This window comes from Sporisorium graminicola, chromosome SGRAM_12, assembly GCF_005498985.1.
Source record: "Sporisorium graminicola strain CBS 10092 chromosome SGRAM_12, whole genome shotgun sequence".
NCBI classification, from domain to species: Eukaryota; Fungi; Basidiomycota; class Ustilaginomycetes; order Ustilaginales; family Ustilaginaceae; genus Sporisorium; species Sporisorium graminicola.
Genome location: NC_043722.1, coordinates 396,431 through 418,588, shown reverse-complemented (window position 1 = coordinate 418,588; position 22,158 = coordinate 396,431). Strand labels below are relative to the sequence as shown.

The following is a 22,158-nucleotide window of genomic DNA, read 5'->3' as shown; positions in this document are numbered from 1 at the left end:
AGGGGCGGCCCAAGTTGGGATGCGAGCTCGTTCCGCTACTTGAAATGGTCCGTGGAGACGTATTGTAGGGACCCCTTTGCTGCTGGTGCCAGACCAGACACGTACGCTGGGGGCGATGCGACTCAAGCCACTGTGATGATAGGGTATAGAAAGGAGGCAAAGGCCGCGCACAGCGATGCAGAGGTGGGAGGAACGGGCCAACGGCTATCAAAATTGGGCGAGAGGTAGCCGCGAGCTCCGGTTGAGTCAGGTCGGAAAGCGAACGCGGTGGTTGGGTTGTGAATGCTCGCCGAGGCGGTCGTCGTACAAGCTTGACAGACAAAGACCGACGCCGGCTGCGGGTTCCTGCTGCTCTCCCGCCGCACATTTCTTTTTCTACATCCAAATTGTGCCGGTTCTGGGCCGATCTCGGATTTGTATCTATTAAAAGCATGTATGCCCGGAGCACAATAGACTTAACACTCCACGGCCGGAAAGCGCACTCCACAACGCACGGACTGAAACCGACGTTCTCGCACCTGTCACGATAGGTCGTTTTTCGTTGCTCTGCTCGTCATCGTTCTCCCCTCCATCCTTGCTGCATCGATCCGAACAAGAGGGCGCGCCTCTCACCGTCAAGCAAAGATGACTGAATCACCGGCATCCTCCGCGCTACAAACGCGTCTCACCACCGCCTTCCCGCAAACTGCGTCGCTATCCAGGCAAGACCTCGAAGCGCTGGCCTACGAAGACTATCCCACGGCTCCAACACAGCAGCAGCAGCAGAGTGCCGAAGATTCCATCACGCCTAATCAAGCGTACTTCGAAGCCTTCTTGCATTCGCTGCCGCAGACACAGGCTCTCTACGGTGCACACGCCGACCTTTTGCGTAGCAATGAAGCCAAAGCCAAACGCAACCTCGAACGTCAAGCACCTCTAGAAGCGCTCCGTACCGAGACGCAGCAGCTCTTCGACCGCGCAAAGGCACTTGAAGCCGAGTGGGCTACGAGAGAGCTCCAACTCAATGAGGCGCAAAAGCGATTCAACCCGTCTGCGCTGCACTTCAGCTTGACGCAGTCCGCAAGCAAGCTCAACGACAGATCCGAGCAGCTGGCTAATGCTTTTGTCGAGGGACTCACCTACCCGAAAGACGACAGTGGGACGGCAGAGGAGGCATTGGTGGACGAAGCGAGCTTTGTGCGCAGATACAAGCAGCAGAGGCTATTATACCACAAGCGCAGGCTGGTCGCCGAAAGATGGGCGAGGAATCAGGTGCATTGGACGGATTAAGGCCGGTCGGTCCTCACGGCACGGATTGGCTTCACGCCACACTGAAGGCCAATCTTTTGCTTGCTCGAAGCGACAACCGTCGGATCAGCTCGGATCGATTAGAAGCAGCTACGCCTTCATCTCGGAGTGTTCTTCTCTCGCACCGACTTCCGCTTGTGCTTACGTAGGAGTTGTGAGGTGGGCGTTGGCTGGAGCGAGCGAGCGAGCGTGAACAACGGCCCGATAACTCCTACGTGAGTGGCTGGGATCCTATCAGATTACTCCCACCCATGCGTGGTAGGGAGGAAGGACAAAAGGTGAAATTTCTTCCAAGAAGGTTTCCTTCCCCTTTTTACCAAGCGCCTCAGCGGTCAGATGACTCTTGGCTATATAAAGCACGATCGATTCGGCTTCGATCTGCTAGGCCTTCGAGAAACCTCTGTCCAGCTGTCTCACTCTTTCTGCCTCCTTCGTATCTGGCATTGGCTTTTCAGAGGGACGGATTCTGAACATCAAATCGGTGGCAACGACGACGATGAAGAGTACCTTGATCTGGCTGTTGGCGCTAGCCCTGGTGAGCCTGTGTGCTCGCACGGCACCTCTGCCATCGGACGCCTACTCCTCCTCATCTCGGCGCTCGATTCCTCGCGCGTCTCGCAACGCCGCCCGACTCTCCCACGTCAGACGCGGCGACGCAAGCGCACTTAAAGAAACCGCAGAGTCTGCCGAACACGCCGTCGCCGCCACGAAGATGAAAGACTGGAAACGACCCATCGTCATCACAATCTCGGCGGTTGGCCTCGCAATGACGATCGGATGGAACTACATCAGCGCCAAGTCGTTTTTCTCGAACAGAGCCAAGTACTACCGTGAGAAGAAGAGGCTGGAAGAAGAGAGAAAGAAGCCACCGCCCCAGGTGGGTGATACGATGTGTACAGTGCAGACGTACTATACCGGGGATCAGGTAGAGAGCAGGAAGCCTACGCTGGTCAAAGCGCCGTGTTATGTATTGGGGCAACAACAGAGCATGGGGCAGCAGAGTTCGGCGGTACAGAACACGGCGCAGCAACAAGGAGCCGTTGTACCTCAGCAACCAGAACATATTGCGTCCACAGGTGGCGGCTCGTCGAGTTCATCCTTGACTGCCATGTTGAACCGTGGTGGCGGCATTAGCAATGGTGATGGAGGGGCACAGGCCCCGACCTTCTCACCCCAACCTCAGCCGCCCGTGGTCTTCACAGCTCAAGATGTCAGTACCGATGCTAAACCCGGCGCTTCTTCGACGGTCGAACCCGCTCCTGCGCCTGATGTTGATCATAATAGCGGCACCCCTATCGATGGACCTCTGAACAAGCGCGGTCTTACATCTGTCACCAGCCTCGAAGCTGCGCACGGAATCGAAGCAGCTTCCCATGAGATCGAGGAAGTAGCACTCGAAGTGCCTTCTCCATCCCCACCATCTTCCCCCTCTACCTCGCCAACCTCGTCGCTGCGCACGTCCGACGACATCCCTCTCCTGCCACTCGACGTACGCGGACGAACACGCTTCGTCTTCTCCCCCTCCGGCGCTGCACGAGCACGTGGCCGTCCTGGTTTCCCCGTAGCACGCCCCTTTGACCCCGTCGAGTTCTCTCCAGCGTTCGACGACCAGCAGCACTCCGACGTTGCGCACGACGACGCGCTGCCCAAGATCGCGGCGGACGACAAGAAGGACAGGGTAAGCTCCCCCAGACTCAAGTCGAAGCTGAACAGGTGGAAGGTGTGGAGCAAGCTCCAAGGCGCGAAGAAGATCAAGACCGAAGACATTACGTTCGGGCTGACGGTGCTCAACACGATCGGTAACATTCCGAGTCTCATTCTCACCACGATCAACGCCATGTACTATCGAGGCAATCCCAAGGTGGACTGAGTCTTGCGATCGTCTGAACTTGTACACACTTCGCACCCACGCTTCGAAACCGATCTCGAACGACTCAAGAGAATGTCATTGCACTTGCTCTAGCATCGGCTGGTTCGCCTGTGTCTCTGCGTTCAATTGGCAAAAGCCTGAATGCCCGTAATGCCCTTGCCCAAGATGAGTGTGTGAATGCCGTAACTGCCCTCGTACGTGTTGACGGTCTGGAGGTTCTGGACGTGCCTGCCCGTATGGTACTCGTCACTGGTCGCGTTGCCTCCAAAGATATCCAACAGGCTCCTGCTCTGCTGCAACGCCTTGTTGCAGTTGTTCCTCTTGGCGAGGCTGACCATTTCTGGGCTCCAGGCGCCCTCGTCCTTCATGCGACCGAGCTGGAGGCTGCAGAGCAAGCCTAGGGCGGCCTCGGTGGAGGCGTCAGCGAGTTTCTGCTGGATTAGCTGGAACCCGGCGATAGGACGGCCGAACTGAGAGCGGTCCAGGGCGTACTGGCGGGCTTCGGCGATGCATGCTTCGAGCGCGCCCATGGCGCCCCACGAGATGCCATAGCGCGCCGAGTTGAGGCACTCGAAGGGCGAGCCGAGACCAGGGCGGGCGTGCGGGAGGAGCGAATCATCGCGCTTGACGCGGACGTCTTCGAGGAAAATGCTTCCGGTCACAGAAGCGCGCAACTGGAGCTTGTTCTTGATGGCAGGAGCCGAGAGACCCTTGGTGCCCTTTTCGACGAGAAAGCCGCGGATGCGGTTGTCCCACTTGCACTTGGCCCAGATGACAAACACGTCGGCATGCGGCGAATTGGAGATCCAGGTCTTGCTACCGTTGAGCACGATCTCACCATCGCCCGTGTCGGTCGCGGTGGTCTCCATGCTGCTCGGATCCGAGCCGTGGTTCGGCTCGGTGAGCCCGAAGCAGCCCATAAGCTCGCCCTTGGCCAGACGCGGGAGGTACTTCTCTTTCTGCGCCTCGGTGCCAAACTGGTTGATCGGCCCCATGACGAGCGAGCTCTGCACAGACATGATGGAGCGGTACCCGGAATCGACTCGTTCCACCTCGCGCGCGATCAGGCCGTACGAGACACTGTTCACACCCGCACACCCGTACCCCTGGATCGTACTGCCCAGCAGACCGAGCTCGCCGAGCGAAGGCAGGATGGTAGGGTCCCACGACTCGTTGCGGTACATCTCCGTCACCTTGGGCTGCAGGTTCTCCTGGCAGAAATCGTGCGCCGTCTGAGAGATGGCCTTTTCGTCTTCGGACAGCTGCGTGTCGAACATGGACATGGGATCTTCCCAGTTGAACCGGCTGAACTTGGTCATGTTGTATTGCTCGGGTGCCGTGTCGGGCGTGGTGGCGTACGAGCGGGCGGTGGAAGAAGAGGAGGGTTGAGCAGTGACGGCGGGAGCCAGACGTGCGCCAGAGGAGGAGGTGGTGGTGGTGGCGGCAGCCGCTCGACGCAGTGCCGGCAGTGCGTTGCGGAGAGCGTTGGACATCGTAGCGATACTTTTGGGAGTGGATCTGTTATTCGTGGTAGTTCAGGATCACGAGGAGGACGAGAGGGGGGTATTTGTATGGTGGACGGGCAGCAAGAGAGGAAGCGAAGAAGGCTCGCTGTGCTGACGGTGAAGCATTTGCGGGGGAAGGGGCACTTCCGCTTCGTTGGATTTTCAGAGTGCGCGCTTGCAGCGGCTGCCCTCGAGTATGCAGTAGCCGGTTCGATTCGGTCAAATCGTCAGATTCGACCGGAAAACGCTCTGCCCGAATTGCGGCTTCTCTCTCTTAGCGACCGCTGTCGTTGTTTTGAAGGTATTTTGGGAAACTATTGTGCATCGGAACTTTCGCATGCCACGACCGAACCCCGCACTTCTTCGCCGCACCCTCCACCACGCTGCCGACATTCAGTTACAGGCTGTCGAGCGCCCATCCGCCGATGTACTACACAAAGAACCCAACACATGGCATCGACCAAAAGTCAAGCGGCGCCGACATTTAGCATTCGTTCAAAAGGCTGTACGAAGCTCAAAGTTGTGGGTCGAAGTTGGTAGGCCGCATCAAGAAGGACGACTTGGATCTTTATCCAATGTTAGGATCTTAACGACAAACAGAGACAACGCATTATCGCCGCAGAGGATGCGGTCTTTCGCTTGCGGGGATTAGAGCTTCGCGGCCGACGCTGTCCGAAGACAGCTCTTTCGAGGTGGACATGATTCTCTCTTTCCTAATTTCGTTTAAATGAGTCGAAGAAAAGAAGGCTGTAAAAGTGTCCTTTAAAATTCGACACACAGTGAATCGGTTGGCGCGGCAAGAGCGGCTGCACGGCAAGGCATGGTTAGAGCCTCTCGTGAGTGGCCCGATCCAACCCCATATCCGACATCATCTGCTCCTCCTTGACGTCTCGGACAGCCCTCCCGCTCCAACTACACCAGCACCGTCCCACTCAGCAGCCGCGATTCTGCCTATCAACCTATACACAGGCACCGACCATACACACACCGCCAGCACCGCACACACCTGCAGGTTGGACATCTCGCGTGTCGCCGGCGGTTCCAGGCTTGCCACGTCCCAGTCCAGCCTTGCACCAGGCAGCTTGGGTCGGTGTATCGTGTCGTAGCGATGTTGATGCCATGAGTGAGATGCGAGCGCATGATGTCGGACTAGCCAGATATGCGAGGCCAGGGGTAGTAGGAGCAGCGATGCTAGCGCTGTCCAGGGGTTGGCCGAAGAGGAGGAGGCAGAGTAGGGCCAGGTGGGGTCACGGAGGGCCGAGTAGTGCAGAGGTGCAGTAGAGAGACTCGGAAGAAGTGGAAGCAGAGGCACGTCGTCGGTCAGAACGATGAGCATCTGCATTATAATGATGGCGTAGAGCGCGCGAAGGCCGATCCGCCGAGCTCGAGAGGCATGAGATTCGATGTACTGCGAGAGCGACAGCAGCCCCAGTGCCAGACAGACCAGAAGAGCGCCGCCGACTGCAGCGACGAACAAGGCCGCTAGAAGAGTGAGAAACATGGCGGCATGGTGCGGAAGGTGTCGAGCCCTGGATCCTCGTTGTCTTGGAAGCAAGAGCATGTTGGAAAAAGGCAGTTGGTTGCTCTCTCGAGTGGAGGAGCACACAGAATCCGTTTTCCGAGTTTCTTCCCAGATTTTTTCAGACTCGCCCGGCCAAATTTTGAGATTTTGGAACCCTTTCTTCCTGCGTTCACCCTCCACGACCCACTCACCTACCTGCACCCGCCTTTCGATCTCGCCAAACCCAGCCCATCTGTAGTCGCATTCCACCATCACAGCCACGCACACATATTGTCAAAAACGCTCAAAGTATCCCATCATGCCACCAGCCGCGGCCAGCTCGTCCAGCGCGGACGCTCAGCCAATGGCATCCACATCTTCAAGCCAAATCCAAGAGGTAGCGAGGAGCGCCTCCGACCCGCCAAAGCACACCTCCTTCTCTTCCATCGGCATCTCACCCATGCTTATTCGAAGTCTTGCTTCGCTCCAGATCAAAGTGCCTACGCCCATCCAAAGTCTCACCATCCCATCCGTGCTCGAAGGGCGCGACCTCGTAGGTGGCGCACAGACAGGTTCAGGTAAAACGCTCTGCTTTGCGCTGCCCATCCTCAACAAGCTCATCAAGGACATGGTCGGTGGATTTGCTGTCGTCCTTACTCCGACCCGCGAACTCGGTGTACAGTTGCACGAGCAGTTTGTTGCTGTAGGCGAGGGCGCGCGCATGGGTCTCCGCTGTGCACTCGTCCTCGGTGGAATGGACATGATGAAGCAAGCGTCCGAACTCGCAAACCTCCGTCCACACGTCATTGTCGCCACACCCGGTCGTCTCGTTGACCATCTTCGCAGTGGGGGCGGGGAAGAGTGGGGGTTGAGGAGATGCAAGTTTTTGGTGCTCGACGAAGCGGATAGGCTGTTGACAGACACGTTCAAACCGGAGCTCGACTATCTGTACTCGGTGCTGCCGAGCTCCAAGACGCTACAGACGCTGCTGTTTACGGCGACGTTGACCGAGCAGGTGGTGGAGTTTGCCAATGCAAAGCGACCCGAGGGCAAGCTGCCGCCGTTGGTTTGCAAGATCGAGATGGACACAAAGACGCCAGAGACGCTCGAGCAGAGGTACGTTTTCGTGCCATCGCACATCCGCGAGCCGTATCTTTATCATATCATGCGTCATCCACCCATCAAGCCCAGCTCGGAGCGTGTTCGAAAACTCAAGGCGAAGCGGCAGGCGGATCGAGAACGCAAAGCAGAAAACGAACGCAAGAAGGGCAAACGGCCTCGTGCGAACCACGGATCCGACTCGGACGACGATTCGGACGACGAAGCCTCGCTATTCCTGCCCGCCACCATCATCTTCACGGCGCGTTGCAAGACAGCAGCAACGCTCTCTGGCATGCTCACCGAACTCGGCATCCCCAACGTATCGCTGCACTCGCACTTGCGCCAATCCCAACGCAGCGAGAACCTGCAAACCTTCCGCGCGCAGCGCGTGCCCGTGCTCATCGCCACCGACGTCGGCTCGCGTGGCCTGGACATCCCCGACGTCGAACTCGTCGTCAACTGGGACCTGCCTTCGGCATGGCAAGACTACGTCCATCGCGTAGGTCGTACCGCCCGAAACGGCAAACACGGCTACGCGGTCAGCTTCATCACCGAGCGCGACATCGACGTGATCCACTCGATCGAAGACAAGATCGGCACCAAGCTGACCCAGCTCGAAGGCTTGGAGGACGAAGATAAGATCCTCGAGAAGCTCAATACCGTGGCGACGGCGAAGCGGGTGGCGACCATGGCATTGCACGACGGGCAGTTCGGCGAAAGGCAGCAGAGGAATCAGCAGAAGCAGCAGGCTAGGTTGAAGGCCGAAAAGCGAGAGGCCAAGAAGGCCAAAGGCGGCAGCGCTGCCAATGGCAAAGCATAGCCAGCATCAAACCAGCCGAGAACGTGCGTGCATTTGTATTCAGTCTTGTATCGCATCAAACTCGCTTCTGCATCCAAACAACCTGTCTGTCTGATCTCTTTTTGCTGCTCGAGAGAGTGCTATGGTTGAGAACTGACAGAGGTGGACTAGGAGCATGGCCAAAAAAAGAACCCAAAAAAGAAAGCGTCCGGACAGCCGGAATCGAACCGGCGACCTATGGTGCTTTTCCGTTAATACCGGATTAGGGTTTCCAATTACAAACCATCGCTACTTCCAACTGAGCTATGTCCGGGTTTATGCTGGCAGTGAGATTATTGCAAGCATATACTCAGCTAAAGTTAAGTGATCAGTCCATTCGCTCGCCTCGACCGCACGCTGCTGACCTGTCGCAAGTGGTAGCGAGATTTGACCCGTTGGCGACATGCTCGTGTGCTTTGGTAAGTTGCGGTTTGTTCGGGTCAGCGTGGGGGAAATGTCAATCCAAGAGGGTTCACGCATCTCGCCGTATTTCATGCCAACTTATCGAGTCACGTCTGCGTTGTTCTTTCGCTTGTGCATTACAGCATGACTCCTGGTTCGATTTCGACCTTGATGTTCGATACGAGTTCGATAGAATGCAGTTGCAGAAACAGGAGCCACTCATGCCACGAGCAGCATGTATTCCTGCTCGTTCGTCGACTGGCCATACACAGCTTTTAGGTCGCCTATATCCGCGTTGGCGTGTAGCGGCAATGCAAGTAATCCACTTTTTTAGGCGCCATCGTGCGTGGCCCGCTTCTTTGTTCGACGCCTTTCGCAGGAAGCATCCTGTAACGTCCTTTCGCCCGCCCGCCGCTTCCGAGACACATAGGTGTACACAGCCTTCGCAATCCTTGTTCGCGATTCGCGATATGGAACAGAGATAGGCTAGCAAAGGGGACCAGGGTGCAAAGGCGAGCGTGCAAAGCGAGAGGCACGAGCCGACTAGCAGACGGCCCTCGTATCGGCGTTTCCGCGGGAAGCAAGATCGACACAGCACAGCACAGCCAGCGCAGCTTTTTCCCGGCAAGGTAGCTCAGTTGTTCAAGCCACACGGATCATGGGAACGGGCGGGCGACAAGAACCCTGGAGCCCGTTGCACTCCACTCGAGGCCACAGGAGGGGGGGCACCTTGCTTCTCTCCTTTGCTTGGCCCTCATGCGCTAGATCAAGCCCTTCGTTCCTGAAATTGATAATTTGGCGCTCATTCTATTCTCCCCTCATGATCACGACAGCTTGCGGTGCCTCGAGCAGCTGGTGATCCGTGGGTTATCTTCTTCTTTTGCAAGGCCCGCTCCCTGCATCACGCCAACCACGGTCTTGGCATTACCCTTACTCCCATTGGAAACGGAGTCATCGAGTGCGGACTTTATGCACCGTTCGTGCTCAACGACCAAGCTGAGTCTAGACTCCTTCTGATTGCGCAAAGGTTGTCTCGTCGCGACGATTGCTGATGACGGTGATAAGACTATGTTTGCCCAAACCCTGGTACCGCAAAAAGCAGGGGTCAGGATCAACTGCGATCCACCAGCTATCCTTCCAACGGATTGCATCTCTACCTGGACGAAAGCAGACCAGGGGTGGAAGGGCTGTGCTATCAAAGACGGAGTCCGGCATGGCGGTGTCTGAATCTGTCGCAAGGGTGGTGAGGAGGCGGCTGATGCTGAGCTTTGTTTCCGTGAGAGACCACTGAGAACGAGCTAGTCAAGACTGCGTTGCGCGAATCCGAAGGCCAACGACGCTCTAGTCTCGGCTACGTTAAAGAAGCGAGGAACGTCTATGATCTTTACGACCTCCGCGGCCATACGACGCGTCTTTGGCAAACTCAGCAGTCGCCAGCAGAAGATCTTTGACAGCTCGTGCCTGCGCCTTTTTCCTCCCTTTCTCGGTTATGCCATGCCAACGCTATCTCGAGCGGGCCACTTGTATGACTCGCGACAAGTCACAGTGACAATCGCATAGCCCATGTGCGCTGTTTGGTGGCCGCTGTACGCAGCTAGGCTCGGCTCAGCGAAGCACTCCAACGCGACTCTCTTGCCGTCGGATTGTTCGCGTGCTCATGTGTCGTTGTGGTCGCAAAGACCGCCGGCTGTGAGGACCTCACGGAGAGGCTGTCCCCCGAACTCAGCCTCACTTGACCTCGTCGCCCCTGTATTGTGACTCCGTGTTGACTAGATGACGCCACGTTTTCGATGGAATGCTGTGCAACACCTTGTGGTCGGGAGCAACAGCATGGTTGTAGCTGCGCTTTGCAATGCTCAGTCGTCCTCACTCCGCCAGTATACAAGATATAAATGTAGCCTCTGGCGGTAGATCCCTGAATGCCCCCTTCTCATCACTCGCAAACCAAACACACTTCTCCAAGCTCATACCACAAACAAATTCAATCCTCACCACAAGCGCACCTATTATGCAAGCTCCCACCACGACCACCACTTCTGCCAATACTACCACCCCAAACAACCTCAACAAGATGCTCTCGCTCTTCCGCAAGTCTTCCAAGTCGTCCAGCTCCTCGTCGACCGAAGTGATGGTCGGCGCCAATGCTTCGGAGACGACGCTGGTTTCGTCTGCCAAGCCGTCTGCTCCGAGCAAGCCTAAGCGCGAGTACACGTACAAGCCCGAGTTCACGGGCATGGGCGCTCTCGGCGGTATGCCCGCCCTCGGAGGCCACATGTTCTTCGAACCCCCCTCGCCCACCGAATCCTCCACCAGAAGCAACAGCAAAAAGAACCCTGTCGACCCCGTCGGCAAGCTGGTCCCCACCCAGCCTTTCAAGTCGGCCCCCTCGGCATCGTTTGTCAACGAACGCTTGAACACCGTTAAGGGTATGTTTCCGTCGCCACCCCTCGCTCCTACCCCTCGCGCGAGAGAGAGCGCCCAGGAGCTCCTCGAACAGATGTACACCCCTTCTGCTGCTATGATCGGCGGCATCGCTGCTCCCTTCCGAATGCCAAAGGTGGACGAGTCCAAGGTACAGTGTTGAACATCGACTCGTTGAGCCCGATTGGAGCTAGGTTGCTTTCCAAAGCTGCACAACCGGAGGAGAGCAATGTAAGAAAGTGAAAATTCATGTCTGACCGATTCTCCTCTCTGTCTTACTTTCCGAAAACAGCGAGGCAATCGTTCGAGACGTTCACCACGACGGTAGCATCCACCTCCCCGCGCTCTTCGCAGGAAGACGCTACCTCGTATCAAAGGAAGCTGCCCAAGCAGCCTAAGTCGTTCTTCAACAACTCCTTCAGCAATACCTGAACGGGGCTTCGCGGAAGTTGTTTACTTGTTGAATGTTTTTATTCACGCATCTCTCTTGCCTTGTTGACCCTGGGGAGAGGGGAAGAGGAGGAGAGTTGGAAGCAAAGATAGCCATGGAGTCGGGCACCTATAGCGACGCGCGTCGCGCGCGCGCGCCTCGCACGTCGGTGCAGCATGTGGCCCTCACCTTCTCGCTCCTCGCCGTCCCCATTCGCACGTTCAGTCAGCTTGTTGGCGCCCCCGTAGCGTCTGATTGCAGACCAGTCCGTCGCTCGTCAAACTTTCGCAGAGGTCTGCCCGCTTCGACGTACCCTGTCCCTCCATTTGCTCGAGAGCAGCGGGCCGCAAGTGCCTTTCACTCGTCTCAGTAAAGCACCATGCATTGTGTGCTCTAACACGTCTCTCGCCTCTTGCCAACACTGTAGGATGCGTGACACCAACCCGTCTTACCCCACTTGCTTAATGCACCTCCATTCGCCTTCGGGGGCGCACCCTCGATTGTATCTTCAAATTCAAGCTATTATCACACCACCGTGCCACCTGTGTGTTTTGTGTGCCCTGTGTGCAGATGGCTCAGATTGAGTTTGAATTCGGTTGTGCCTGAGACACGACGCGGCGACTTCATCCGTGGCTGGAACCAACATCGTGCATGTCGACATCCTCGTGAGCCGCATCTCGTAGCAAGGACGACTGCACCGTCCTGATTTGGTCTTCCGGCGAGCCAGGTACCGACGACGACCAGTGCTGGTCTGGACGTTCCGGAGTATGCGCGTCAAGCTCGGACCCGACCGCGTGCTCGTCGTCCATCCGCACCACCGCCGACAGCTGCCCACCATCTTCGTCCATTTGCATCCCATCGTCCTCTGCCATCACCGTACGATCTGGGTCGTCGTCTCCCTCCATGACGGGCGCAGGACTAGCCGTGGCGTTCCTCGCGAGCGCAGCCGCATGCTTCTTCTTTGCCGCGGCGTACCTCTCTTTGGCCGCGTTGTTGCGCTTGGCTCTCTCCTCGGCTTGCTGATCGGCAACCGCCTGTGCTTTCGCCTCGTCCTGCAAGTCGTACGCCCACATTTCCGCAAGATGCTCCTCGAAGCGGGCGCATAGTGGTTTCCACTTGGCTTCGCCCGTCGATGCTTCGTCCCTCGTTTGTGTCGAGGATGAGGAAGCTGGCGAGGACACAGCCTCTAAAGCAGCCTCAATATCCGTGGGTGGCGGGAAGCGAAACCCCTCTGCGCCCGTGATCAACTTCGCCCTCGCTCCACCGTAGCTCGACACAAAGGGGAAGTAGCCAAGCGCTCCGTCGTCAAAGATATTTTCGCGCGATTTGACATTGATCACCGGTTCGGTGGGCTCGCCGCGTTTGGTTGTTTCTGGCTTACTTGTGCGCGATGCGGTGGAAGCTTTGGAAGGGGCGGGTTTGAGACCTGGAAAGCCTTTGACACGGAGGGGACGGAAGTCGAAGAGATCGCGAAAGGCGATTCCCTGCGGTTCACCGTTGACGAAGAAGCCGATTTTGGATCCGGCAAGCTTGGGTACTGGTCGGAGTGACGGTATTGTGGGACCGGAGGGCTTGTCCTTTGCGCCTGGATTCTTGCGGTTTTTCACTTTGGCCGCGCCGCCTCCACCCCCTGCACCACTAATTGCGGCGGAAGGGGGCGCAGCAGCACCACCATTACCATTGGCAGGGTTGACGCCATCAACTGCAGCTGCCAATGAGGCAGCGACAGCTTGCGGCTCAAACACGCCAGTGCCCTCGATGCCCTTGAGTGCCTCCTCGATACTGTTGCCCTTTCGACTGCGTTCCATGAGCTGCTCCATCTCTCTCGTGCGGGGATACTCGAGACTTTCAAAGTAGAGCTGGCCCTTGTAGCGTATAGCGATGCGCTCGCGTTTGATGTTGGCGGGATCATTCTCGTCCTGTGGCTCGCTCAGCGGTGGAAGCTTGATGTACAACCCAACGACATCACCAGCTTTGAATGGCTTGCCGTACGGTAGAGGTCTCGAGAGGGTGACCTTGTCGCCGCCCTTGTCTCTGAGCCCATAGGAATAGCCATCAAAGCCGACAGGTGCATTGAGTGGCGCCTCCCTCCGGCCCCAGCCCAACCTTATATGCGAGCCGTCCTTCATGGGCGCTGGAAGCGGACCTGGCGCACCTACACCTGCAGTTAGATGCTCAGGAGGGAGGATCTCGATCTCTGCATACCATTCGCCCTGACGAACGCCAATGTTGGTGCGTGCGCTACGAAAGCCTTTGTCAGTCGAGATTATATCAGCGTTGACAGAGATTTTGGTGAACGGAGACCGGTCGGACCAGCACCAGTGCACGTTAGCTGGGCGAGTTTCGAGCGTTTTGAAGAGCGTCTGTCGCAAATGCTGGCTGGCGGGACCTGCAGCGGTGTAGCGCCAGCCATTGCGATTGACAGCAAAGTTGACCGCACTGAACAGAGTGGCCGAGCCTACGGTGGTTGCAAGATGAGGCGGAGGCGCAAAGTCTTCGGCGTCGTTTTTGCGCAGGGCGGGCCCACGATATCCTTCGGGCAAGGTGTGATGCGACTGATTCGAGGGTTTGGGTGTCGAGGAGGCGCCGTCCGGTGTAGAGCGGCCATCATCGGAAGTGGGACTGGATCTGCCCGATGGAGGTACCGAAGGCGTTCTGGAGCTTGAAGGTGTGGGTGTACGGCCAAGAAGGTGCGGGGCAGTACGGGCAATGTAGACCTTTTGTGCTTCCGAGGTGGGTTGTGGTGCTGGCGTGGACGAAGCAGAACGGTCGAGATGGTCGGGCGAAGAAGGTGGCAAGGATGAATCTGCGTGACTTGGCGATGAAGTGGCGTCTGTGTGTATCAAGTCTTGAAACTTTCTCTTGTGGGTTGGCGCAACAGCAGCGTCTAGACCGACGTTGAGGCTAGGGGTAGCAGCACCATCATTGTGCGACGGCGAAGCAGACGGCTCGTGCAGCAAGCTATCTATGTCCATGACATGAGAGCGTCGCTGTGGACGGAGACGGCGACGATGTCGATGACAATGGTTGTTGCAAGAAGCAATGTGGACACGATCCAAGAAGGTCGAGCAGCTCTGTTTCGGGATCAGACCCTGAATCAGTGTCAAGGCCAGAATTGGCTGCACCACGTGACGCCAACTCAATTGTGCCTCTGGGCTGCCTTGTACTGTGCAGTATTTCCGTCCCTGTCGCGTCGTGGCTTTTATCATTGAAAAGTGACAGTTCAAGCAGAGCGTGCAGCTGAGCAGTCAGTGTGTTTTGTGTTACTTTTGGCGCTGAGCAGGCCAACAACTGAGGCGCAGAACAACACTTTCATCTTTTCAGATGGCTCGTCACCGTCCATCCGTAGAACCTTCATCACCTTCACATTTCACATTGGCACGAGATCCACCAGCAGTTCAGTACACGCACAAAAATGGACTCATCACGTCTTGCTCCCGAGACGCCGCGTAGGCAACTGCTCAAACGCATCCACCGGAGATCCTCCATCCTTCCCTCGATGGACCCCTCATCGCACCTGGCCGCATCCTCTTCCGCTTCCTCTACCTCCGCAACTGCGCGTTCATCCTCTCGACGCACATCGCTCAACCCAGACAATGCCTCTCCTCTTCTTGGTAACAACGCTCTCGAGAAGCACGACGAGGAGGACGAAGACTACCAGCATCCCGATTACGACCGCAGCGCCATCCACACGGAGCAAACACAGGCCAGCAGCTACACTCCAGCCTCCATCGAGCACCACGATGGCGCCCACTTCGAGAATGACGAGGCTGACTTTCAAGGCGATGAGAATGGCGAAGAAGCAGCATGGGCGCAGGTGGACGAATTGATGGATACGCTTCAGCTCCGAAACCAGCGCATCCTCGAGCTGGAAAAGACCGTATCACAGCTTCAGCGCGACTCGCAGCTCGGAAAGGAGCGCAACAAGTCGTCCAAGGGCAAAAGCGCACCCGGAAATGCCGATGATAAGGGTCTTACCCGAGCAGCTGCCGTCAAGCTGGAGCGCGAGTTCCTCTCGCAGGAAATGATCCTCAAAGGTCTCCAACGCGACAACGAAGACAAGACGCTCGAGGTAGAGGCCCTGCGACGAAAGGTCAAGATCATGTCCGACTTTCTTGCGCGCCAGTACGGTCCCGACGACTGGGAAGCCGTTGTCTTTGCCTCGTCTGGTGGCGTCGCGACGTCGACGGCAAAAGAGTCTCTCTCGATCGCGAGCCCAGAAAAGGAGAGCCTTAGTGCAGTGGCTCGCGTGCTCGGTGCTGCCAATGCCGGCAGTCCACGTGCAGCCAATCGTGCGAAATTCACGCCTGTGCTGGGCAGCGATGCCTACGCAAATCCCTTCTCGCCCTCGGCTTCGAGCCCGAGCAAAGCCCTCGGGGCGATCAACAACGACGACGTCCTCATCCCCACCATTGCCAGACTGCACACTCCGTCGTCGAGCCCAAGCAAGCAGTTTGTTCCGTCGTTCTCCAGTGCTCTCCGGGCCGACGACGACCTTGGTGATGCTGATACCTCGGTCGAGCAAGGCGCAGCTGCACTAGCTCGAGATCAACATTCGAAGTCGTCGCCCGCGGCCACCGCCGAAGGGACAAGAAGCACGCTGCCGGACGGTGTCGATCCCAACGTGCTGCTCGCATCCATCGAAAGCGTCCGTCTGCTCCTCCAGGGCTTCGAACGGAAGAACGCCATGCGTAGAGCAGAGCTGGAAGCGACCATCGACAAGGCAATCGAAGCCGAACGCAGGGCTGAGCGGCTGCAGTCCCACGCTGCAGCCGCGTCGACGCTGACACCTGAGGCGGTGTCGGTCGCAGCTTCGTAGACTGAGTCAGTCGCCAATGAATGCCCTTCTATACCACTGCTTCGTACTGTTCCATCCCCATCGTGCTCTGTCCGGCATCCACTCTCTGATCTTCGATCCCGTCCCTTGCAATTCACACCCCTTGTTCTGTATCCTGTCTGAGAAGAACTCTGTGTGTCTGACGAGCCAATATGCTCAACAAATGAGATGGTGTTGCATGCTTCATAATGCATAGAGAGTCCCACCGACTTCATCGACGGCAAGATGGCCGAGTGGTCTAAGGCGTAGCATTAAGGATGTGACCCTGCATTAAGAAGGATATTCTGTATAACCAGAAGGCACCTGCTATCTTCGGGCGTGGGTTCGAATCCCACTCTTGTCACCATACTTTTTTTCTCCTTGTCTAATTCTTTTCCTTTTGATGTCTTGTAGAAGGTTGGTTGGCTCTCGTCGTAACGTAATGATAGTTTCGGTTTGTTGCCGGTGTCACTGAGTGCCGAGCAGCGTTTGTGCGAGCACAGTGGCGAAAGGCGATTCGGAAGGCGATTCTGCAGGCGGTTCCAAGGAAATATGGACTGAAAATGCTTTTGGTTGAAGGTACAGTACAAATACAGGGGAGTCTGGAGCGGCGTGGAATTCAATGTCTGCGATCGTCGTGTAAAGCGGAGGGAGAGGTCGACGCTGTGAAAGTACAGTGCGGTACGGTAGCGTCTAATTAAAACTAAACTACTACTGCTGCTGCTGCTGGGTCGAGTGTCGACTGTAAAACAAGACCGCTTTCAGCTGCGAGAGGAAGCCTGGGCGGTCCTCCTGTCCTCATCCTGCTGCTCCTTGATCCTACGCTTCTGCAGCAGGTCTCCGATGACCGATCTGTAATAGGTGCCATCGAACCCATTTGCGTCCATCCTTGGGTATTCCGGCAGACCGAACTTGCCCTTCCTCGATACTCCGCCGTCGGCGCTTGCTCCTGCGAATACGTAAGGTCGCAACTGTCATTCGTCAAACATCAAAACGTCAGTATATCCACTTGGACGGGATGGGCTGCGCTCAAGAGGCATGTACACCATCTCGAGTGAGGAATGAACATGGCGCATACTCACTTTTGTCTCGGCCAGACCGGGAGGAACGACGTAGTTGGGCACCCTAGCTTCGTCGATGCGCTTGGTCTTCAGGTGCCAGTATCGTTCTCTGCCATTGGTATCGTACAGCTGGTTCCCGCGTGGATCGGCAGTAGCGATGCGCTTACGGCGCATGATGTTACCTGTACGTGTGCCTTTGAAGAAATCGCGGTTGGCCTTTTTCGAGTTGAGCGGCAAACGGCTCGCCTTGGAGCAGGCTACCTGTGTTGGCTTGAACATCTTGTCGTCCTTTCCTTCTGAGGTGACTCAGGACAGGGTAGTGAATGTATTGGCGTGCTAGCTTGTGCTGGTGAATGTCGGGTGCGCAGGGGAGGTGCTTGGAGTGAGGACTGATGAAGAGGAGAAGGAGGAGGAGGAGGGGGAGGTTGTCGAGAAGGTTGATGATGATGATGAGAAGAATAGTATGCAACAGCGCAACGAAAAAGTACCGCGCCTGTTCGGAACCGGAACACGGCAAGCAATTACTTCTCTTTGTTAGACCGGGGAATGATGGCACTCTGCAAGTCGGTGTCAATTCTCGAAAAGTTCGGTAGGGTAGGGCATGCCCGATGGACGTCCAACTGGAAGAATGCGATTCGGCCTCGGCTGCTCAGCGTGTCTGAAGCGAAGGAATTGAGAAATTTTTAGAGAAAGGCCAACCTCCAAAAATTCTTCGGTGGCTGAACAGCAGCGAACATGGGATCTCTCAGCGACCGAAAAGAACCTGTCAAAAAATTCTCCAATCGCACATCAAATCGATTCTCTGTGCACGCTCGAACCAGCAGAGAAAGAAAAGCGCAGCAGCAGCACACGGCGACTTGGAGAGACACGAATAAGCTTGACAGAGTTGCACGCTCTTGCAGCCGCAGCAGCAGCACCACCACCACAGCACGCTAATTGCCGTCATCAACTGCTACTTCCTCCCCACCACCACCACCACACTGGATTGCAGCGACGATTTCTCCCCTTCGTACTGCCTTTCGACCTCTTCCTTTCCGACTCGTGTTCTCCCTCGGCCCTTTGTGCACTGTCCGTTCTTTACCCAACAAACGGACAAGCTGGCTTGCCGATCTTAGGTCGTTCCTAGCAATTCTTCTACTCGACAGTTCGAGTCGCAGATAGCAAACAAACGCATCCACACTACCCACCATACAACCCCGTTGATTCGCAAACATGCCTCCCGTCTCTGCTTCCAAGGCCAAGCGTCAGGCGTAAGTGTTCATCCTCCTTAGCTTGCTGCCAATATACCTCCATCGATCATTCCCCACACGTTGCTGACATCTCATACATCTCTCTTCCCCTTCACTTCTACAGCGAGAAGGCCGCCAAAGCAGCCGCCAAGGGCTCGTCCAAGGGATCCTCCAAGTCTGGCACCACCAACGGCACCTCCGAGACGCCACTGACCAATGACTCGGCCAACACCTCGGTCGAGGAGCTCAACATGAAGAAGCTCAACCTTGCCACGGAGCGAAACGCCTCTGGTGTGCTCACTTCGGACAAGCACGGCCGTGATATCCACATCGACAACTTCACCATGTCCTTCCACGGTCGCCTGCTCATCGACACGGCCACCATCAACCTCAACTACGGCCAGCGTTACGGTCTTCTCGGTGACAACGGTTCGGGCAAGACCACTTTCCTTGCCGCCCTTGCTGCCCGTGACGTCGAGATTCCCGACCACATCGACATCCACATTGTCTCTGGTGAAGCCGAGCCCTCTGAGGTCAACGCCGTCGACTACATTGTCGCCTCGGCCAAGGCCAAGGTCGCCAAGCTGGAAAAGGAGATCGAGGACCTCTCGGTGGCCGACAACATCGACGAGGTCACCCTCGAGATGAAGTACGAGGAGCTCGAGGAGCTTGACCCCAGCACCTTTGAGACCAAGGCCGGCATGATCTTGCACGGTCTCGGTTTCTCGCCCGAGATGATGAGGAAGCCCACCAAGGACATGTCCGGTGGTTGGAGGATGCGTGTCACGCTCGCCAAGGCGCTCTTCATCAAGCCGCACCTCTTGCTCCTCGACGAGCCCACCAACCACTTGGACTTGGAAGCCGTCGTCTGGCTCGAGGCATACCTCTCCACCTACAACCACATTCTTGTGCTCACCTCGCACTCGGCCGATTTCATGGACTCGGTTTGCACCAACATCCTCGACTTGACGCCCCAGAAGAAGTTCTTGACCTATGGTGGTAACTACTCGACCTATGTCCGAACCAAGGAGGAGAACGAGACGAACCAGATGAAGGCCTACGCCAAGCAGCAGGAAGAAATTGCCCACATCAAGAAGTTCATCGCCTCCGCCGGTACCTACGCCAACTTGGTCAAGCAGGCCAAGTCCAAGCAGAAGATCATCGACAAGATGGAGGCTGCTGGTCTCATCGAGCCCGTCTGGGCGCCCAAGCCGCTGCGCTTCAACTTTGAGGATGTGCGCAAGATGCCTCCTCCCATTATCGCTTTCAGCGATGTTGCCTTTTCGTACAGCGGCAAGAAGGAGGACTACCTGTACAAGGATCTCAGCTTCGGTATCGACATGGACTCGAGAGTCGCCATTGTCGGTCAGAACGGTACGGGTAAGTCGACGCTGTTGAACCTCATCACTGGCGCGCTCAACCCGTGCGAGGGTACCGTGCAGAGGCACGCCGGTCTCAAGCTGGGCAAATACTCGCAGCACTCTGCGGACCAGCTGCCGTACGAAAAGTCGCCGCTCGAGTACATGGAGTCCAAGTACAAGGAGAAGTTCCCGGACAAGGACCTCCAGTTCTGGCGTGGACAGCTGGGCCGATTCGGTCTTTCGGGTGCCCATCAGACTGCGCCTATCCGCACGCTCTCGGACGGTCTGCGTAACCGCGTCGTCTTCTCGCAGTTGGCCATGGAGCAGCCGCACGTCTTGCTGCTCGACGAGCCGACGAACCACTTGGACATGGGCTCGATCGACGCGCTCGCCCAGGCGATCAAGGAGTTCGAGGGCGGTGTCGTGATCGTCTCGCACGACTTCCGATTGATCAGCCAGGTCGCCCAGGATCTGTGGGAGGTCAAGGACAGGAAGATTGTCAACCTCTCGACACAGGACGTCTCGATCCAGGACTACAAGAAGCAGCTCGCCAAGAACTCGGCGGAGGCCATCGAGAGGGCTAAGCTCTTCGCCAAGGGTAAGGCGTAGATTGTCTGCCTGCTCGCACTCCTTTGTTTCAAGCTATGCTACCCTCTACGCTCATCGACGTGCGCCAGTCCACACCCACAAAAGGGAGGACGTCTACACCTCATCGGCGTACAGTAGGGGTTAGCCGTTTTGATTTCTGTGTTTCAACTGTTTTCGTTTTGTATATTTAATGCGAAAAGCCGTTCGACTCGACAAGGGGTGTCTGTGTCTGTGAAGAGAGCTTGTTCGCCTGCGAGTGAGTCCGAAGAAGATGCGTCCCTGGAGCAAGGCCAGTGCGACTGGCGTGAGAGGTAGATCTCGTGATGAGTGCCACGAGCCGGTGTTTGTACTCGACATCGCTCGGCGGGAGTGGTGAGGGGGAGCGAAGGGGTCGCAGCAGACAGATGAAGGATTGTGCGGGCAAGGTTATCGTAAGCAGTTGAAGCGGTGGCTTCTTGGAAAGGAGGGCGGTGTGGTGCCAATGCTCCTCCCTCGTCCCTTTACGACGCGACCGCGGGGACTGGGCAGAGGGAGAAGACAAAGCAGCTTCGAGTCAGAAGGAACGCTCGCCGCTTGGAAGTACGGAAAGAGCGGATGCGTACAGCTGAGACGACTTTACACATCGACGTCGTAGAGTTCAGCACCCACACCCACCCACACCCACACAACGAACTACTCACGATCTGGACACGCACTCAGCCTTGGGTTCGCGCAGTGCTAGTCATGAGAACTTTATTCTGCTAGGAGCTACCCACCAGTTCCGCTACCTCTGACCGATACACTCGGGACCCAGTACGCCCAACTCGACCCACTTCTCGATCAGATCGCACACGCCAGGATAGCCGCCCCCGCTGCCACCCGCACTCGCCACGGTCGCCGTGGGACTCTGCGCGCCTCCGCCCGCACCGCCGCCACCCGGCGCCCCGCCGGACCACTTGAAATCGCGGTAGTCAAACAGCCTGTTCTCGCTGCCGAAGGCGATAAAGTGGGCAAACAGCGAGTTGAAGTGTCCCTCGCAGCACAGGTGCACGAGGTACTGGTACTGTGCGTGGTAGATGTGCGCAAAGACGCGGAGGAGCTGTTTGTAGATGTGCTTGCTCGTCGTCAGGAATGTCGGTGGGAAGTCACGACTCGCTTTCGTTGGGAACGTCGCTTCGTCCGACAGGAGTCCACCGACCCAGGTCATGACGTAGTCGATGTACTGCGGTGCGGGAAGCTTGACCTGTTTGCGGTTCTGGTCGATCCAGGTGTAGTCCAACCCTGGCCCCGCGGACATGGTCGGGTTGGCCGAGACCGTGCAGAACTCGGTGAGCACACCGTAGAACTGATTGAGGTTGTTGAAGAAGTCGAACAGGTTGACGGCCACCCACTCCTTGGGATCGACGTACTTGGGGACGGACGAGATGGTTTTGAGCGAGCCTTTGACCAGTGACGCGCCGACAAACGGCTGGCACAGGTAGAGCGGTTTGCCGTTGGAGCCGAGGCCGAGCGCGCTGGAGGAGGACGGCGAGGTCGGGGAGCGCGGGTAGTTGGAGAGCGAGGAAGGGTCGAACGTGGGCATGTTGGGATGTGTAGGCGATTTTTTGGGCCGTGATGAGCGGCCCATGGATCGACCTAATGAGTTGAAAAATGACATGGTTCTCGAGTATGACGGGAAAGGGCGATCAAGCGGGACAGGAAAACCGGCTCGTGACGGTCAACGTCGATGTGCTCCTGAGGAAGAAGATGGTCGAGCGGCGTGCGTTGGC

General features: G+C 57.0%; 11 protein-coding genes across 11 annotated transcripts; 6 read left to right on the top strand and 5 right to left on the bottom strand.

Moving 5' to 3' along the window:
• Nucleotides 1-624: 624 nt before the first annotated feature.
• On the top strand, nucleotides 625-1,269 carry EX895_001696 (uncharacterized protein; the record flags this gene model as incomplete). Its single annotated transcript, XM_029882295.1, has 1 exon — nucleotides 625-1,269. The coding sequence occupies one exon, from the start codon at nucleotides 625-627 to the stop codon at nucleotides 1,267-1,269; it is 645 nt and encodes a 214-aa protein (XP_029741150.1).
• A 514-nt stretch (nucleotides 1,270-1,783) lies between these two features.
• EX895_001695 (uncharacterized protein) lies at nucleotides 1,784-3,157 on the top strand (the record flags this gene model as incomplete). The annotated part of the gene is made up of 1 exon (XM_029882294.1): nucleotides 1,784-3,157. The coding sequence occupies one exon, from the start codon at nucleotides 1,784-1,786 to the stop codon at nucleotides 3,155-3,157; it is 1,374 nt and encodes a 457-aa protein (XP_029741149.1).
• A 122-nt stretch (nucleotides 3,158-3,279) lies between these two features.
• Nucleotides 3,280-4,650, bottom strand: EX895_001694 (uncharacterized protein; the record flags this gene model as incomplete). The annotated part of the gene is made up of 1 exon (XM_029882293.1): nucleotides 3,280-4,650. One exon carries the CDS (start codon nucleotides 4,648-4,650, stop codon nucleotides 3,280-3,282), a length of 1,371 nt encoding a protein of 456 aa, XP_029741148.1.
• Nucleotides 4,651-5,530: 880 nt separating this feature from the next.
• Nucleotides 5,531-6,163, bottom strand: EX895_001693 (uncharacterized protein; the record flags this gene model as incomplete). The annotated part of the gene is made up of 1 exon (XM_029882292.1): nucleotides 5,531-6,163. One exon carries the CDS (start codon nucleotides 6,161-6,163, stop codon nucleotides 5,531-5,533), a length of 633 nt encoding a protein of 210 aa, XP_029741147.1.
• A 364-nt stretch (nucleotides 6,164-6,527) lies between these two features.
• EX895_001692 (uncharacterized protein) lies at nucleotides 6,528-8,084 on the top strand (the record flags this gene model as incomplete). Its single annotated transcript, XM_029882291.1, has 1 exon — nucleotides 6,528-8,084. The coding sequence occupies one exon, from the start codon at nucleotides 6,528-6,530 to the stop codon at nucleotides 8,082-8,084; it is 1,557 nt and encodes a 518-aa protein (XP_029741146.1).
• Nucleotides 8,085-10,512: 2,428 nt separating this feature from the next.
• EX895_001691 (uncharacterized protein) lies at nucleotides 10,513-11,357 on the top strand (the record flags this gene model as incomplete). The annotated part of the gene is made up of 2 exons (XM_029882290.1): nucleotides 10,513-10,930; nucleotides 11,218-11,357. 2 exons carry the CDS (start codon nucleotides 10,513-10,515, stop codon nucleotides 11,355-11,357), a joined length of 558 nt encoding a protein of 185 aa, XP_029741145.1.
• Nucleotides 11,358-11,978: 621 nt separating this feature from the next.
• On the bottom strand, nucleotides 11,979-14,330 carry EX895_001690 (uncharacterized protein; the record flags this gene model as incomplete). Its single annotated transcript, XM_029882289.1, has 1 exon — nucleotides 11,979-14,330. The coding sequence occupies one exon, from the start codon at nucleotides 14,328-14,330 to the stop codon at nucleotides 11,979-11,981; it is 2,352 nt and encodes a 783-aa protein (XP_029741144.1).
• A 440-nt stretch (nucleotides 14,331-14,770) lies between these two features.
• Nucleotides 14,771-16,174, top strand: EX895_001689 (uncharacterized protein; the record flags this gene model as incomplete). The annotated part of the gene is made up of 1 exon (XM_029882288.1): nucleotides 14,771-16,174. One exon carries the CDS (start codon nucleotides 14,771-14,773, stop codon nucleotides 16,172-16,174), a length of 1,404 nt encoding a protein of 467 aa, XP_029741143.1.
• A 758-nt stretch (nucleotides 16,175-16,932) lies between these two features.
• EX895_001688 (uncharacterized protein) lies at nucleotides 16,933-17,511 on the bottom strand (the record flags this gene model as incomplete). The annotated part of the gene is made up of 2 exons (XM_029882287.1): nucleotides 16,933-17,142; nucleotides 17,254-17,511. 2 exons carry the CDS (start codon nucleotides 17,509-17,511, stop codon nucleotides 16,933-16,935), a joined length of 468 nt encoding a protein of 155 aa, XP_029741142.1.
• A 933-nt stretch (nucleotides 17,512-18,444) lies between these two features.
• On the top strand, nucleotides 18,445-20,431 carry EX895_001687 (uncharacterized protein; the record flags this gene model as incomplete). The annotated part of the gene is made up of 2 exons (XM_029882286.1): nucleotides 18,445-18,482; nucleotides 18,586-20,431. The coding sequence occupies 2 exons, from the start codon at nucleotides 18,445-18,447 to the stop codon at nucleotides 20,429-20,431; spliced, it is 1,884 nt and encodes a 627-aa protein (XP_029741141.1).
• Nucleotides 20,432-21,173: 742 nt separating this feature from the next.
• On the bottom strand, nucleotides 21,174-22,046 carry EX895_001686 (uncharacterized protein; the record flags this gene model as incomplete). The annotated part of the gene is made up of 1 exon (XM_029882285.1): nucleotides 21,174-22,046. The coding sequence occupies one exon, from the start codon at nucleotides 22,044-22,046 to the stop codon at nucleotides 21,174-21,176; it is 873 nt and encodes a 290-aa protein (XP_029741140.1).
• Nucleotides 22,047-22,158: the final 112 nt, after the last annotated feature.